This window comes from Calidris pugnax, unplaced genomic scaffold, assembly GCF_001431845.1.
Source record: "Calidris pugnax isolate Ruff unplaced genomic scaffold, ASM143184v1 scaffold853, whole genome shotgun sequence".
Taxonomy (NCBI): Eukaryota; Metazoa; Chordata; class Aves; order Charadriiformes; family Scolopacidae; genus Calidris; species Calidris pugnax.
In genome coordinates this window covers 37193-54904 of record NW_015091774.1, presented here as the reverse complement: position 1 = coordinate 54904, position 17712 = coordinate 37193, and the positions used below count along the sequence as shown (strand labels likewise).

Below are 17712 nucleotides of genomic sequence, written 5' to 3'. Positions count from 1 at the left end.
TTAAACTGATTTTCTTTGACGAGTTATATTTTTAAGTGTTCATGCACTCATTGCTCCCTGTAAAACATCTAATGTTGCATTGCATTATTGCCTCATTAGATTGTGGACAGTATTGGGTCCTGTTTCTAAAGATCCCTCTAGATAAACTTTACTGTCTCTATGGAAGCATCACAAAATGGATTCATGCCAGTGTAGGAGAGATTTGTTTTCTTCCTACATTACCATTTCTTCCCACAGCAAAAATACTAATACTAGGCTGTATGTGAAGGCAGGAAAGCCTGTTGCTTTTCACTGTGAAGATTTTTCACAGCAGCTTCTGAGCAAGACAGACTATTCATTTCCAAGATTATTTTATTTTTATATATATATATATACATATAAAATGAAGCTGTAAAAGAATAAGAGAAGGTGCAGTGAGGAGGTGCATGGGGTCAGCAATGAACCAAATTATTCTCAAACATACTGATATCTTGTTGACTTTTGTTAGCCAGGCATGTAGTTATGATGGTGAAAGCCAAACTCACTAAATGGGTCTTGTGGTGACAATCCTTTTGTATCAAGCCTCATGGTCAACTAAGAAAAACAAAGAGGAAAACAATATAAAGCAAAATATATATATATATATATATATACATATAAAATGAAGCTGTAAAAGAATAAGAGAAGGTGCAGTAAGGAAGTGCATGGGGTCAGCAATGAACCAAATTATTCTCAAACATACTGATATCTTGTTGACTTTTGTTAGCCAGGCATGTAGTTATGATGGTGAAAGCCAAACTCACTAAATGGGTCTTGTGGTGACAATCCTTTTGTATCAAGCCTCATGGTCAACTAAGAAAAACAAAGAGGAAAACAATATAAAGCAAAACCTGACAACTCTTATTGTGATTTACCAGTGGTGAACAGTATGGCCTAGACAGAAAAAAAGTGGTGAAGAACTTTTATAGAACCAGGGGGTGAGTATGTGACTGTAATAATGACAAAAAAATGCTGCCGTTGTCACTTCTTTATGTGTTCCTTGGTGGTTAGCAGAGAAATCTGAGATATGCATTAAAATTAATGTCTTCCTTCAGAAGTTGTCACATTTGTAATCTTAAAGAGAAAGCACAAAAAGAACTGTGGAATGCTTTCACATCAGCATTACATCAGCACTGCTGAGGCCACACAGGGCGTCCTATATCCAATTCTGGACTCCTTGGTAGAAGAGACACGGACATACTGGAGACAGCCCAACAAACATCCAGGAAGTTGGTGAAGGGACTGGAGCATCTCTCCTATGAAGTGGAAAGTGCTGTGACTCTTCAGCCTGGAGTACACAAAGTACAGGGGGCCGGCTGCCTTAGTGGAATACCAGAAGGACAGTCTGCTCTGCGCAAAAAAATCTCACCTTTCACCATAGAAAGCTTATAGAAGAATGAGACCGGATGCTTAAACTACACAGAACAAGGGTAATTTTGTTTCTAAATTAGACCTTCCACGTAGAGATTTAATATCCGAGTAATGGTCCGTACTTTCCCGGTTTTGGGATGGGTGACCCTGGAGAGCAGGTTTGCTCTCGTTAATAGGGCGGAGTCATCACGCCATCTAGTGGACAAACAGGTATCGAGCGGTTCAGACCCATTAGAAATCCGTTTAAGAACAGCATTAGAGTTAATCACAGTGAAATTTTTGGGGTGTGCATACTGCTGTAACCTCCTCAAACCGATACAGCGTTACTTGTAAACAGCATCTCAGAGTCTGGCATTGAGAATACAGTGCTGACTCTCTTATAATAGCATATTTTGAAGTAACAATAGTGTCTCCTTGCCATATAGCTGCAGTCTATATCGAGTCAAATGTCCCCAGTTGTAAAATCTTACCTGTGGACACTTCATATCTGAAAAGCATCTGCTTCTTTGCTGGCAATAAAGAAATAACAAAGAGAAAGAAATGAGCATTGACTTCACTGACACTGATGTCAGCGGTGAAGCTTCTCGTGACTTCCAAGGTATGAAAACCAGCTCCTGCTAATATCAAGTAGGATAACTGCAGGCAGCACTTAAAATGTACCCTACTCACATATGCATTTAATATACACCAGCCCTTGCTGGGAACATACATAATGGTTTGGCCTTGAGGTCTCCTATACCATTGAGATTTGATGTTCCTACAGCTCAACAAAGCATGGCCCCTGATGGCCTCTTCACCTAAACCGAAGTCATGAAAAGCCAGCCTAGCTATTGCTCCTGCCACATGCAGGGAGAGAGTTTTACCTGTATTTGCTTCATGTGGTTGTGAAACTCAAGACTGACCACCAGAGGGAAGTTTTTAGAAGCTTTTAGAAGTTTTTGTAGCAAGCTATTATTTGTAGCGTATGCAACATTAATTTATTACAGCATTGGACAAAGGAATGTTTGGAAGATAATATGTAAAATTCATAGTATGTTCTGTTGAAAAATTGCGCCTGTTCCTGACTGTTTCAGGGTTGAAAAATTACAACTATTGTGTTAGAAACATGAGCTCATGCGTTCCCTTTTCCCACTTTAAAGCATGAGGTACGTGCCTAATTTTAAATGAGAGAATTTTTTGTATAGAAGTTTATTCTTTAAAACTGTTTCCAGTCTTTCTAGATCTCCTGCGAAGGTTATGAAGTAATCCTCCTTGAAGCCATTTCAAAATACATGAAGGAGAAGGTGACTGGATTTACAAAAGGCATACCATGCATATCCAGCTATGCTGTGGGCAAGGGGAGAAGACTGGGGCTGCATACCTTGAATTGAGCAAGGCCTTTGACACCATCTCTGTAGGTGAGTGGAAAAACAGTGGGACCAAAGTCCATGAGGGATCAACGTGTTGTGATCAATATACTAACCTCAGCTCACAGTAAATTAGTAGTGGCATCCATCAGGGACTGATATTGGTACCGCTAATGTTTAGCATCCTTATTAATGACCTTGGCAGTGGGGCAGACTGCGCAACCAACAGATTTCCAGACAGAAAAACAAACTGGGGAAAGATACACACTGGAAGGCAGGACTGCTGTTTGGGATAGAAATAGGCTGGAGAAATGGACTGAGGGGAAATGCATAAGATTCAAACCACAAACAAAGTGCCACATCTGGGATGAATACACAACAGCACAGCCTGGAGGTCAACCCAACACAAAGTAGCTTTGCAGAAAGACACTGGATGTCCTGGTTGACGCTAAGGTGAACGTGAGTCAGCAGTGTGTCCGTGTGATGAAGGCAACCAATTGCACCCTGCACTTTACTAGTGAGAGCATAGATGAGGAAAGTAATTATTCCCCTGTACTCAGCACTTGTGAGATCACCTCTGGAGTAATTGTGTCAAGTTTTGAGCTCCCCAGTACAAGTAAGGCACTGACATACTGGAAGGAGTCCAGGGAAAGACCACCAAGAGCACAGGACACAGAGGGAGAGGACAAGAGGTCCCTGTTTTTGTCTACAAGAACAGAAAGGCTGGAGCCAGGCTCAAAGGAGCACAGCAATGGGACAAAAAAAGCAACTGGCATAAATTAAAAACACAGAAAATTTAAATTACATATTAGGGAAAAAGCTTTCACCATGTGCCTGGTCAGATGCTGGAAAATGTGCCCAGGGAGGCTGTGAGATCTCCATCCTTGGAGGTGTACAAGCCCTGAGCAGGGGCCGGACCTCCCGAGGTCCCTTCCAACCTGAATTATACTATGATGCTACAAGATGGAGAAAAGTTTGAAAACGTGCAGCTTGTGTATTTTTAAATGTCTGAGAGATGTATGAGGCTCTAACAGACATGTTATCAGTCTGGAATTTGCTTTTTTGACATCAGGGGCAGAAAATGTTAAAAAAAATATGGAATATAAATTAACGTCTGCTATGAATTAATATAACTGGTATAGAGAGATGACAGAAGTAGACTAAAAAGGACTATTACCAGCTGGAAGCAAACAGGCTGGGACTGTGGTTATAAGAGTTGGATGTGTTGCTATTTATGATGGAAATAGTTTCACAGTTTAGTTTTTCAGTTAGCACCTCTGAGTAGTGTATGTTGGATGGAAACGAAGATGTGAAAAACTGCAAGAAGTTACTGGTCTTCCCTAGCTGATTGGTCAGGTGGTTGGAGCTTCATACAAAAATCTGTTTTTCGATATTAGTGAAAACTTTCCTTTTCATCATGGCATTTTCATAACAAAAATCTGAGCTGTAGCTATTTTTGGTTGAGTTTCTTCTCTGTGACAAGGCTATGATTTCTCCATTAAAATTGTGTTAGTCTGAGGGCTAAAAAGCGTAAACTTTTCCTCCTTTCATACACATTTGCATATCTCAGAGCTGGCTATGACATTAATTGAAAGGACTAATTGAACACAGCACTTCCTACAACACAGATGAAAGTTCAGAAACTTGAGAGTATTTCAAAAGGATATGAAAGCAAATTAATCTGAGAACAGCTCATGGAAACTACTATTGTGAAAGAGTGAATAATAATAATAAAAAAAAAGTTTCCAAACTGTCATTATCAAGACTTAGCCTGTCAAAGTAAAAAGCTGGTGACATTTTACTCCATCATTTTATTAGTTTGCTGCCAAATTGCTTTCGGCCTCTCAAGTAAAATCATTATCCTCTTTATGATGTATGCTTTCTTTTAAGTTTTAAAATCAGGCACTGAATCACAAAACCAAAAACCACTGCAAAGTATCTTGTAGACATTTTTAAAGCAGTTATAGTGGGTCAGATTCTTAGCTGGCTTTCCTGAAGTTGTGCTGATATACATTAGCTGCTGGTCTGATTGTTTTTATATGCAATTATTTCAGTCTGTGGTGGGGAAAACAAATGAGGTGAGACAGCAAAACCCTCCGGGGTTTCTTTGCTTCACTTCAGCAGTAAAATACGCAAAGAAGCCATCTCTGTGGAATCCCTCCATTTTTAGTGTAAAGTGCTTGTATTACCTCTGAAGTGACACCTCCTGTTGCTATTGGGACCTTCTGCAGTCCCAGCTGTCCTGGGCAAAAAAAAAAAAAAAAAAAAAAAAAAAGGTAGCTCACAACAAACAAATTTCTGAACATGAAAATGGTGATATGAAAATAAAAGCCCGAGGGGTTGAATTTTTTTTTGTGTTGCTATCAAAATCACTTTATTTAGAGGTTTAGTGAATCACTGCACAGTACATCTCAAATAAACATTCACACGAAATAAACAGTGGCAAGCATTCATTTACTCAGGAATAGTACTTAAATTGGAAATACGGCTGTCAGGAATCCTTAAGGGAACTACAGTTCCAGTGTATCAATATTTGGCTAAAAAGCAGGTTCAGCTACTGGCATGAGGGCTTATTTAGAAGTGAATACATACAGTCCTTTTGCAGTAATGGAGCTATAAAACATTTTACATCTTGAAAGCTTGCATTACTCTCTCTCCAAAGGAAATGCCATCACAAGAAAAACAGCGCTGAAATCGGGACATTTCTGATCTAAGTGTTGTGCTTTGATTGGTCTCTGCCTGCAGATGGCATTTCGTAATGTTTTGGGGGCTTTTATTTCTTTTTTTTTTTTTTTTTTTTTTTTTTTTTTTTTGTCTTTTCAGGTGGTTGCGGAATATCAGCCTTTTAGGATACAGTTTATTTCTCTGCACATCCTCATCCTCAAAACTCCCAGCGGGGCTGGAGGGAGGTGTGTTGGGTGGGGGGGGGTTGAGGAAACTGTAGCAGAGATACAAGTCTCTACATTTAACTTAAAATACGTGCCTCCTAAACCTCCATCCTACTTCCACCTCACTTCTTGATAAAGTCCTGCAGCGGGCATTCAGCAGAAAAGCGGAGGAAGAGGCGTTTCGACTAAAGATCACCGAAGATTTCCCCTCCTCACGCCTTTTTTTTCTTTTGTTTTCCCCCGGAAGGTTGTGAGAGGGAAGACCCCCCCCTCCTCCCCCCCCAACCCCAATCTCCTAAAAGGGTTTGCCGGCCGGGGGCCATCGCTGGGTGTCCCTCGTGGGTGCGGGACAGCCCAGCACCCTTTGCTAAGCCCGGCGAGATTTCCAACCCGCCTTCCCCTCTCTCCATCACCCCCCACCCCAAACCGGGCACCGCTTCTTCCCAGCGAAACCGGGAAGCGGACCCCCGCTCCCCGGCGGAGGAAGGGGCAGCGGGGTGCGGAGCTGCCCCCAGGTAGGGCCCGGGGGGAGAGGGGGCGGCTGGGGAAGGGAAGGGAAGGAGAAAAAAAGGAAGGGAAGGGAAGGGAAGGGAAGGGAAGGGAAGGGAAGGGAAGGGAAGGGAAGGGGCAGGTGGGCTGGGGGAGGCGAGGACCGAGTGTGGGCAGCTCCGTCTTCCCTCCCTCGGGGGTGTGGGGGGCGGCAGTCTCCGGCCGGGGGCGGGTACGGCTCAGTCTCCGGGGCACCCTGCCTGACCCCAACCCTACTTGTCCCCAACCCTACTTGTCCCCAAGCACCGCCTGTCCCCTCAGCGTCGCGTTTCCCCCTGTCCTCTCTTCCCCGCCTGCCTTGCCGCGCTCCCCCGAGCCGCCTGGATGCACTTGTTCCTTACTACAGAGATGTCATAAATTAATTTGGCTCTGAAAGGCGCTTATTTCAGCACACAGCCCCTCACCGGCACTGCAAAATCGCCCTTGGCCCTTTCCCTCCTACCTTTGGAGCAGGACAGGCTCCTTAGGTGCTATTGTACGTGGCAGCAGCAAAGGAGGATGCCTAAAACATGCATGCTTCAGCCCTTAAATGCCTCATTTAGAAAAGTTAATATGGGTAATTTGCTATTACCTTTCCCCTAATGCTGGTGAAAATGAATTTCTCACATCTGCCTTTTCCATTTTCCTCCCTGCAGTCAAGAGTTCACAAAGTAAGAGATTCCACTCTTCTTTTTTTTTTTTAGCAGGTTTTTCAGACCGAGCTATGTATTGACTCACTCACTGAGAGAGATTACTCTCTGTTTCAGTGATGGATGAGGTTCAGAAGAGTTGTAAGTACAAGTTGTAATTCTCTGGAGTTTGGAAGACTACCTCTGCATCTGCTTTCCACCTGGCAAAACTTGCATAGTAAGTAAACAACTTCAATTGTGTTCTTTGAAATGAAGATGGATTTTCATTTTTGCCAATAGATTGCAATCCTGGCAGAATGGTGCTTGGACCTAGTATGGTTATGACAACTGTTTGCTAGATCCTTTTGTTTCCTTTATGAATCCTCAGCAAATTATGGCACTGTATGGTGATATTTGAAAAAAAAGAACTTAAATTCCACAAAAGCCGTCCTTAAAGAGGAAAGCTTAGTGCTAAGTTTTACCAAAAGAATTTTTTTTTTCTGCTCCCTCCCCATGTTTTGTCGAAGAATATGCAAACCACAGAGCTCAAATGTAAATACTGTCAGCCTAGAGCAGAGCAATTTGAGACAAATTGATCAGGTTCAACAGCAATGTGAAAGTAAGATTAAGGACCTGTGTTTTGCTGTTAATAGAAGCCCCTAACCTCACAGCTGGTTATTACTGGGTAGCTTGCATTATACTGTGTTCTTTAATCCCTGTTAAAAGAATGAAGGGTTCTGCTCTGCATTCGTTGAAGCTTCCACTGTGTGCTGATGTGTGATGTGCCAAAAAAGAATGGGATTTAGAATTAAAGATATGGTGAGAAATTATTTTATCTTTATGTAGTGGATTATAGTTTCATGGTCTGTAAGAGCTGTATTTCTTCTGGATGTGATGGGGTGAAAAATGAAAAGTAAATTCAAGAAATGATAGTAAAGAAAGGTCCTTCTTTCATTCTCCAGTGTAGCAGTTTGAATCTCCATGTGTAGAAGGGAACTGAAACGAGATCTGAGGAGTTCACTGTATGACCCTTTAAAGTTGCTTGTTGCAGTACTTGGCATCCAACTTCTTCTATCTGCTTTCTAAATCTGGATCTCTCCGCCAGTCAGTCTGAAAAAGGGGATGTGAAACAGTTCTTTCATCTCCTTACAGTGATTTATGGGATGATGGCATACTTGTAAAGGACTGTGGAGAATGGTAAAAGAGGGAGAGAAGCTACGCAGTTTGATGTCATTCTGGAATATTGCTGCAAATGGAGTAGCCTCCTGCCTCTGGCTGCTTTACATCATGGGAAGTTTCTGACTGTAAATCTCAGGGAGGTGTCTTAACAACGGTAAGTATGTGCTTTCTTAAATTGCAAGAGGTTTGGGTAATAAAACCAAAGAAACAGAATGCTAATGAGATTTCTTTTGGCAGATCTCTGTGAAATCTCCCTCTTGTGTCTGTGTCTCATTTGTCCATGCGTGTTCAGGTCAGTGACTGGGCTGCAGAGGCTGAAGCAAGCTCATTATACATCTAATCTCTCCATTTTGTAAGCAAAACTGAGGTACAGTCTCAGGACTGTCCCTGCCTTTGATTGTTGGTTAATCTGCTATTCTGAGGATCTCAGAGAAGATACTTTGCGCTTTTATTATTTAGTGGTGTATTCTGTTGGCCTTTGAAAGCACAGTTGTCTGCATACGAAGCAATTTCAAAATTAGCCACCAAGATGTGCAATCCATCCACATTGTGCTGTTTTCATTGAAGGCAAGGGAGGTTTCTATTAGCTGTTTCCATAAAGTCTAGCCTTGCAAAGTTTATACTCTTCGTGGAGAAAAAAAACACTGGCCTATCCCATGGCAGGTGTCTTTTGGGATCTAAGTTCGAGTGCTTCTACAAGATTGTCAGTTTAATCAGAAATGTGAAATACATCTAGTGAACAAGAAAATGGAGGAAGGAAACCCTGTAGTGCTTTCTGAATTTAAAATAAACTTACGAAGGAAAATCTAGATGCATTACCTGATGTATGAAAATAGCTGTTATGATTAAAATTTGTACCTCTGCATTTGGAAAGCTCTCTTCAGTCCCAGACCAGAGTCACACCACTCACGTGCTCAAAGGAATCTGTTATGCTGAATTGTTAGTCTTTTTTTCTTAGGTTTTTAGAATAAAGAAGAACAATTCTGTTTCATTTTTCTGGAGCAGAAGGGAGAAGTAACTCACGAAAATGACTATGATGCTGTTTTTTTTCATGTTTATCACTGAATCTGCCACTGGTAAGTATAAATCCTTGTTTCAATAGTAGAACCTTCAAAATATTTGCTGAGTATGTATCTTTTTGATGGTTGCTTAGAGTGGAGCAAGATTTGTATTTGCAGCTAAAAAAAAATGCATCTTAAGAGTCTTGGCAATTTCAGCCTGGCTTGGCTCCAGACTTGAGAAATTTGGTCCAAAATATCAAAATTATGAAGTAAATAGAGCAGAGATGCTACCCGGTAACACCTGATGATATTGTATGAGAGCATGGCTGTATGAAGAGCCACAGAAAGGAAGAGAATGAGTCTGCTTCTTTTTGTTCCTCTCAGAAGTGTGGTCGCAATAGTTTCTAAACAACTGTAATGTCTGAGAACTTCAGGAGAAATAGAGACCGAAGGCCTCTTTTTATTCTTGACTATTAATGCTAGACCATGGTCCTTTTTATGACTTCTGAATGCAACGGTACATTTGGGAAATTTGATTGGAAAAGCAGACTTTGAGACTAAATTTCACACACATAATCTCATTCCAAGGCAATTTATCTGAAGTTATTAAGAAATCTAGCCACATAATGATTTAGTTTTAATTAAGAAGATAAGAAAATGCAAGTGTTAATTCATAGAATCTCTGATTTTATGGCAGTTGACCAGTTCTGAGGATTAGCCGTATTTGTCAAGTCAAACTATATGTAAGAGTTGCTCCTTTCCCTTTCCGTTTGTGGCAGCTGCTTTACTGCAGAGTGAGGCCAGGTTCTGCCGTTGGTGCCCATTTGATTCTGACACTGTTGGAGCCACGTGAAAGAATCTTAGGGAAACGTCCTTTTTTTTCGACCCTCCTTTTCCTTCTGGTTTTGCCTGGGTGAGGTAGAATAAAGACTGAGTTCTTAGACTGAAATGAATATTGCTGGAATAAATAAATACTGCCAAACTGCTCTGCTGAAGGGAAGTCATTTTATAAAAGACCAGTGGCACAGCAAATGACTTTAAAGTCAAGCTAATGTAATTTTCTGAATGAAGTACTTGGCTTCCTAATGTATCTGTTTTTCTGCTTTCTCTGAAGAGAAGCTGTGTCCCCTTCGTGCCTCCATTGATGTGCTAGAAGGGGAATATTTTTTCCTTTGTTATCCTGAGTCAAGGCAAGAACATTTTCAGGAAGAAGCGTACACAATAAACTGGTACAAAGAAAAAGCTGGAAAGCAGCAACTGATAAAGGAAACACGTGGAATTGTTCCCCAAAAGAATTCTCTGGAGTTCTGGCCAGCTGAGCTCAGTGACTCTGGGAATTACTCTGTCATTCACAGGTGGGTACACGAGCTGGTGGGTGAGCATCTTGCCTTTGCACTTGTCTGTGAAGAAGCTAATTTCTTTGTCTTGCTTTGTGTTGCTGCTGGCACCCATACAAAGGAGGTGCAGGGAACTACATTAACTGCGGTGCCATTTTTTGACAACATTTCACAATAACCATCCAGGCAGACCTATAATATTTACAAATAGCTATGGCCAGTTGCTGCCATTTAAAGGTTCTATAAACCTTTTGATAAGGCAGGTAGCATTTCTGCTCCTTTGTGATTAATTACCTGAGCAAAATGAGTGATAGGCAACCTTTCTGTCCACTGCCAAGTAAAAGGAAACATTTGCTTGTCTTCTCCACACACTTGTTCTTCCTTACTGCGTTGAGCAGATCTCACCCTGTGAGGCCTGCCAAGTGGTCTAATTATATAGTAAAACAATAAACTAAGAATGGCAAAGCTGAACTCTGGTGCCTGAGCAAACCTTTGCATGCTTGGAGCCATTTAAAGAACAAATGATTTATTACTGCTGTAGAACACCATGAGTTAAAATAAGGGTGGGCCTCAATGATTTGGTGTTAATCTTCATCAGACCACCATGAGAGACTAAAGCACTAAATCAAAGGTTTGCTGCGTGGAGTTTGTATGACTAACTTGCACTAAAACTGTAATTCGGCATTTACAATTGAAGTAATAATTGATTTTAAGCATATGATTTTGCATGTAATGATTTGTGCTGTTCTCTAGGTAGTAGTTTTAAAGTTTTCTGATTTGTAGAGATTATGGGACTGTGGATACTGAAAAATGCTCTATAGATTTCCCCAGTAACATCGCAGACATGAGTTTCAAGAGTGTTAAACTAGATTTCAATTGTCAACTTCCAAATTAACTTTTTTTAAAAAAAATATTTCATTCTGTTAGGCCCATACAGATACTAAATTTTCTGTTAGGATCAGAATGAAGACAAGTGCCAGAATCTTGCAGTCCTCATTGGGGAACTCTTCACAGGCACAGCAGGCATAAGGGGATTTTTTTCATGAGATCTTAATGAAACCTTGGGCTTAGTTTATATGATAGTTCTCACTATTGGCAAGCATGTTAAAGCAGTTACATTTTGGCAAATACAGAAGATTATTTGCAGAAACAGATTTCTGCAGAGACAGACGACTTTTAGTAATCTCTGTTGATAGGGAAAAATTGTGGGCTGTTGTGGACTACTAAATTGGTTTAAGGTTTAATAAGAATGACAATTAGAATCAAATTAGTTTCATTTCAGAGAATCACAGAATCTTTATGGTTGGAAGGGATCTTTGAGTCCAAAAACAAAAACAAAAAAAACCCCACAAACATTTCAGAGCATTCATAATAACTTCTGGTTTTGAAAGCAGATATTCTAAGCATATTTTTATTTATCTTTTTTATTTTCAACTATTTAAGAAATAAATATTTGTAAGCTATAACAGAAGTTATTTTTAGAGTACTTATAGCTGCTCAGGCAGTTTTAGTGAACAAAGTGATAATTAGATATACAGAAGATTTTCAAGAAAACTAAGACTACACACGTGGACAGATCTTGCAAACAAAATCTTGGGATTTTTTTCCCTGTTATGCTACAGCCAACAATATGCAAGAAACAAGAGGTGAAAATGATGCAACAATCTACTTGTGGTGTGTCATCCACTTATTTTTGACTTAAAGAAGAATCAGAAGTTTTCCAGTTAAAGCAGAAGTGTCCTGCTGAGACTTAACATAGATAGCTAAAGTGTGCGTATGTGTGTGTTGATGTGTTCACGTGTGTTTGTTAGTATACTAGGCTTAAGATATAAATTCAGAAATTAATAGACATCACCTGTAAACCTGAATGTGTCCACCTTCAGCATTATTTCTTGAAAATAAAGGATTTCATATGCACTTGTAGTGTGAGTGGTAAGCAGAAAAAACTCGCTCTCACCTCTTTGGCAGAATTTCTGTGTTTTTTCATAGCCAATATCCTGTGGTTATCAAAGAGAAAACCAGATTACAAAAAAAGCAGGTCATCTAGTTTACTCTGGGCTGGTGACCTTCAAACTGAGGGAACTTACAGGTTCCTAAGGAAAAAAAAAAAAAGTAAGTACAGAGAACTGTGATAAACACATAATACATTTAAGATCCTAATATTGCTCACTTTTTCAATGTATTTTGAAGAGTTGAAAGCAGTGGGAACATACACATTTAGAGTTAATATTGTAGTTTGGAAGGCAAAATGACAGTTCTTGAAGAAGATTGAAATATTGAGATAACCCTGGCTTGTTGCCATGAAATAACTAAGGGGTGATTTAGAGTTTGCTAAGTATCCAGAAAATTTGGTTTATATTCTTTAAGGGCTTTCACTTCCTTGCATCCTCTCCTGATTCAAGCTAGTTTTTGTTGTTCCTTCTTGGTGAGGGCAGCTGAAAGGCAGAAATGGCTTTATTCCCCACAAATTATCACTAAATCTCAGCAAATGAAAACCCGGATAGAAAGTAACAGTTCAAACACTAGCAGTTTAAACAATACAACTTAATACATTTTTTTTGTTGTTGTTGAAAATCCTGCATATCGCAGAGAGCTAGAAATTATGTAAGCTGAATTTATCATGGTTGGCATAAGTATGGCTTTGTCACCTTCCAGAGAGCTGCTCCTTGCCAGAATTTGGCTATCTGGTAGAAAATCTTGATCCATTTCAGGCAAAATCCTCATTTTTGTTGAAGTGATTTCACCAAATATCATTGCAAAAGAAAGCCTCTGTGGAGTGACAGTGCTGCAGAGATCATGTGGCTTTATTGTTCCTTTTCTTCCATCTGCTGAATCGAAATAATAAAATCATATGTATTTTAAGGCTAGATTCATAATTGCCTTTCCAGCAGTATTCAGACTTGGTGGAATTAATTGGAATAAGTGTTTATGTCTACACCTAAACTTATCTTAGGTACCTTTACTGTGAGAGAGATAGAGGCACCTTTCTGGGGCATGGGTTATGTTGTCCTAAACCAAACATATAAAATAGGTCACGTAAACTACACTCTAAGAGGGTGACTATCGAGTGTGGTCGCACTGATGCCTGTGATTAGTAGTTCTGATTTAAATGTGTAAATGTGATGTTGAAGAATAGGTGAGAATGACTCCACCCACCGTGAATACCCATGCGAGTACATCTCTGATGGAAAAGTTTTGATAAGGTTTTTCCTGTTTATGACACTGTAGTTAGCTGATTGAGAAACCAAAGCACTATGTTTTGATTTAGATAGTCAATTGCAGTTATGAGTCATGAATACCTCAAGTGAGTAAGGAGAACAAGGAGAACCTGTGTAGGCTGAAAATGCAATCAGAGTAAGCAAAATACACAAATACATCTATATGGTTAGCTTAAAAAGAGGAGAAAACCCAACGCAAAACTTAGTGTAAATTCATCATATAAATGATGTCCTAGTAGTAGCAAATCTTGTAACAGCATGTCAGTTAAGAATGGTGTTTAAACTTGCCAGGCTTGCTTCTCCGTTTCAACTGCTTTGTCCCCTTAGCCCTTCTCATTGAAATGGTATTTGACTAGTTTCAGTTCTCTTGGGAATGATTCCTTTTTCTTTTCTTGGAAACGGAAGGATTCAAACATATTTATGAAGATATGACTGACACTGGGGGGAAGTGTTCCCATGATTGCTGCTTTTGTTTTGTCAGACCCAACTTGTCCAGTAAAAAAAAAGCACTGTATGCACTAGTTGCAAAATCTCACTCCTTAGTTTACAGCAGCATGTGACTTTCTCTTAATCCCTAACTTTGCCCAAGTTAGGCCAATTTTGCTAAACTTAAGCCAAAACTCCTCCAGCTTTTTTTCCCTTGTTAGTCCTGGATTTGGACATACTCAGCAATGAAATAACTCACGTCTATAATGTGATTCTTCTTTAAAACTTAGTAATGCATAGGAGATTAAACTTAGAATATCACTAGCTGACTCAAGGTCCTAAAACTCTTTTATGCTCACTTGTAACTATACATGATGCCACAGATTGTTGCATCCTTGTTCTGGTTGATATAGCACATATTGTCATATTTCATAGATATATATGTACTGTCAAATGTTTTGTGATATATGATTTAGTTTAGATAATATATTTATTTATGGGAAATAACACATGCTTGGGGTTGGAAAAGTAATAAAGGGGAATATAATAATTAGGTCACTGTAGATGTACTTCTTGTGTAACAGATATATTAGAGAATTTATTTGTATTTTGTTGTATACCTCACTAAGCTACATTGCTTTAAAAAGCTCCTAAAACTGATTTTGCTTTTTTCTTTTTTTTCATAGCAATGGAAAACAAAATTTAACAATTCAAAAGTGGACCTTGAATGTGCTTGAAAGAAATAAAAGCAGCTGTTTCAATAAAAATCATTTAACTACAGAAATTAAAAATGCTGGAACTGGTCATTCACTGAAATGCAGTGATTTGTCGGTCAATGAAAATGACAGCATAACATGGTACAAGGTAATTACTGAAACAGTGTCCCTCAAATCATTTGCTATAGAAACAATACATCTGATTGCAGGAAAAAAATAATTACAAACAAGTTTTTAGAAGTATCTACAAACCTTTTACATCTTTAATTTCTTGGCTATTAGGGAAAAAACCTTTAGACAGATGTACAAGTGGAAGTTTTTCTCTGCTCTCAGATTTTTTAGAAAAATGTACCTGTAATCAGAAATTATTAATAAACTGGTAGTTTGGAATGGTAAAAGATCTGATGCTTATGTCTGTTTGCTGATTTAGTCAGCAGCTGGTTTAGCCAGCTCCTACTTTACTGATACAGATATTACCCTGACACTACATGAGGTGCCAAGATACTTGTTTTACAGTTGGCATCTGCTTGTAAAGTAATTGCAAATTTTTAAATTTTGCTGTTTCTGAACACATTTTACAAAATGTGTAGGAAATCCAGTTCTTTTTATTTTAGACAAGTCATGGGTCTTCTCTCTACCAGCTTTTGTCAGAACATAGACGATAGTCATGTTAGTCAATACAATATTTTTATAGTCATACACTTACTTGGAATTGCAGTGCTTTCAACTTCTAATGAGTTAAATGGTCAAATGTTGCTTTTTTGTGACCATGACTGAAAACTGGGCCCCACTTCTTTTGGGTCAGATAAATATAATTGAGATATTTAGAAATGAAAGAGCGATGGTGACGCTCCATTTCAAAGATAATTTTCAACTTCTTTGAGGTTTTGAGTGTATGTTTGCTACAGAATAATATTTTCTGTCTTTATTGATGCAGGACTGTAAGAACTATGAAAATGAAACAGAGCGGGAACTGGATTTTAAAACCCTAACTGTACAGCACTCTGGGATATATACCTGTAAAATTTTAATCAGTCATGAAGGAAAGATATACCAAAGCACAAATACAATTAAACTGGTGGTAGAAGAAGGTAAGAAAGCTTTCTGGAATTTTGAAGCATTTGTTTTTGTTCTCCTTGCTATGGAGATTTTAATTACAGGTCTCATTTGATACATATATGCAAAGATGATCAAACCTGGTAATCCAAACTATTTTGCCATAATTTAAAAAATAAAAAAAGCAGCAGAAGAAGTTTATATGACATGTTACCAATTTTGGAAAATTTATTTAGTATATTTTCCCTGCAGTTATATTTTTTTTTCAAAATTAGCTGCTGTAAGTTACACTAACTTACTAAGAGTTTTGGGGTAGAGCCTTTCCAACCATTATAAATTGTGCACTGTATATGTATGCATGTGAAAAAAATTCAACAGGACATACTGTGTTTTAAACTACTCAGTAGTGCCAGAGTCTGGGTATTGTTCTTTGAATTAAATTGAATGTATGTGATCAGTTTTAGAAATAAAGTAAATGTGTAATTTTTACTGTGGTAGAATGTAAGTAAGGTGTTACTTAATAGCTGTGCTTCTTTCTATTTTAGATGCACCAGAGGCTGTAACTTTGGAGATAGTTGGACACAATGAAGAAATTGAAACAGAAATAGGTATCAAATTAGTACAAGAATCTTTATGGTAGCTATTGCCTATATATGCTTTTATTCTGATCTCTTTATGGTTGATGGTTTGGCTAAGTGTAATCAAACTAGGAATTGTCTGTGCGTCCATCTGGATCTGATCCATCTTCACATCTGGTTATATTTTGCATAGTGCATTCTAATGATTGATATCAAAGTACACTACATTTCCCCTCTTATGGAGGCAGAAGCTGAGATTGCTGCTACGACCAGCAAGAGAAAGTGGTGCTAATGATAAACCAGCTTTCCACGGCTTTTGTAGATAGCAAACCCCACAGACTGATGTGTGAAAGACATCTGGTTTGTTCAGCAAACAGCAATAATGAATAATGCCCCTAATACCTGGTGCAGTTGAGGACGTTGTGCTGCAGGGAAATGAGAAGTGTGAGGGCTGACAGTCCTGGCGATGTGAGCATGCAGATCTGTCACTGCTGCAAAGAATTGGTTGTATCATCAAAAGCCAAACCCTTGGCTGTGCTTCTAACTGGGAGTAGGTTAGATAGTGCAGTCTGGAGGCTTCATACAGCATTGGACGAGATCCAAAATTTTGTGATTGAGGCTGTAAATTTCTTAAAACAGAAATTTACCTGTCTTTTTCCTTTCCTGTGATTGAGGGCTTCTTCAATCTGGTTACCCAGTCCTTCCTTTCCAAGTCTAAAAAAGATTTTACCTCCTCTGTTGCTTGTAAGTGTATCTCATTTGCTCAGCCAGGACCTCAGATGCTAATTTTTCTTCCTTCCTACAAATACCAGTTGGTAGGTCCTTTTTCCAATGGTAGTACCCCAGTTTTATGCCTAATGTTTCCCAACCTTCCAGCACACCCTTTCTGCACAGTTCTTCCTGCCTGACTAACCTAGTGGCCTTCTATGATAAAGTGACTTGGTCAGTAGACAAGGGGCAACCTATGGATGTGATCTATCTGGATTTCTGTAAGGCCTTTGACACGGTCCCCCACAACATCCTGATTGCCAAATTGGAGGGGTACGGATTTGATGGGTGGACTGTTCAGTGGATAAGGAACTGGCTAGATGGTCGCATCCAGAGGGTGGTACTCAATGGCTCAAAGTCCAGATGGAAACCAGTCACAAGTGGTGTTCCTCAAGGGTCCGTGCTGGGGCCGGTGCTGTTTAACATTTTTATCAATGATATAGACAGGGAGATTAAAGGCACCATCAGCAAGTTTGCGGATGATACCAAGCTGTGTGGTGTTGTCGATACACCAGAGGGATGGAATGTCATCCAAAAGGACCTGGACAGGCTGGAGAGGTGGGCCCAGGTGAACCTCATGAGGTTCAACAAGAGCAAATGCAAGGTTCTGCACCTGGGCCGGAACAATCCTCACCATCAGTACAGACTGGGGG

The 17712-nt window shown here is 39.5% G+C and overlaps 1 protein-coding gene across 1 annotated transcript in view; it reads left to right on the top strand.

The window, feature by feature from the left end:
* Positions 1–8925: 8925 nt before the first annotated feature.
* The window catches only part of IL18R1 (interleukin 18 receptor 1), a 19488-nt gene continuing 10701 nt past the window's right edge, over positions 8926–17712 (top strand). Inside the window, exons 1-5 of the mRNA XM_014962025.1 lie at positions 8926–9035; positions 10075–10315; positions 14628–14805; positions 15595–15748; positions 16259–16321. Of these exons, the coding sequence (XP_014817511.1) occupies positions 8987–9035; positions 10075–10315; positions 14628–14805; positions 15595–15748; positions 16259–16321 (685 nt within the window). The 5' untranslated portion in view covers positions 8926–8986. The remainder of the gene's footprint in view (positions 9036–10074; positions 10316–14627; positions 14806–15594; positions 15749–16258; positions 16322–17712) is intronic.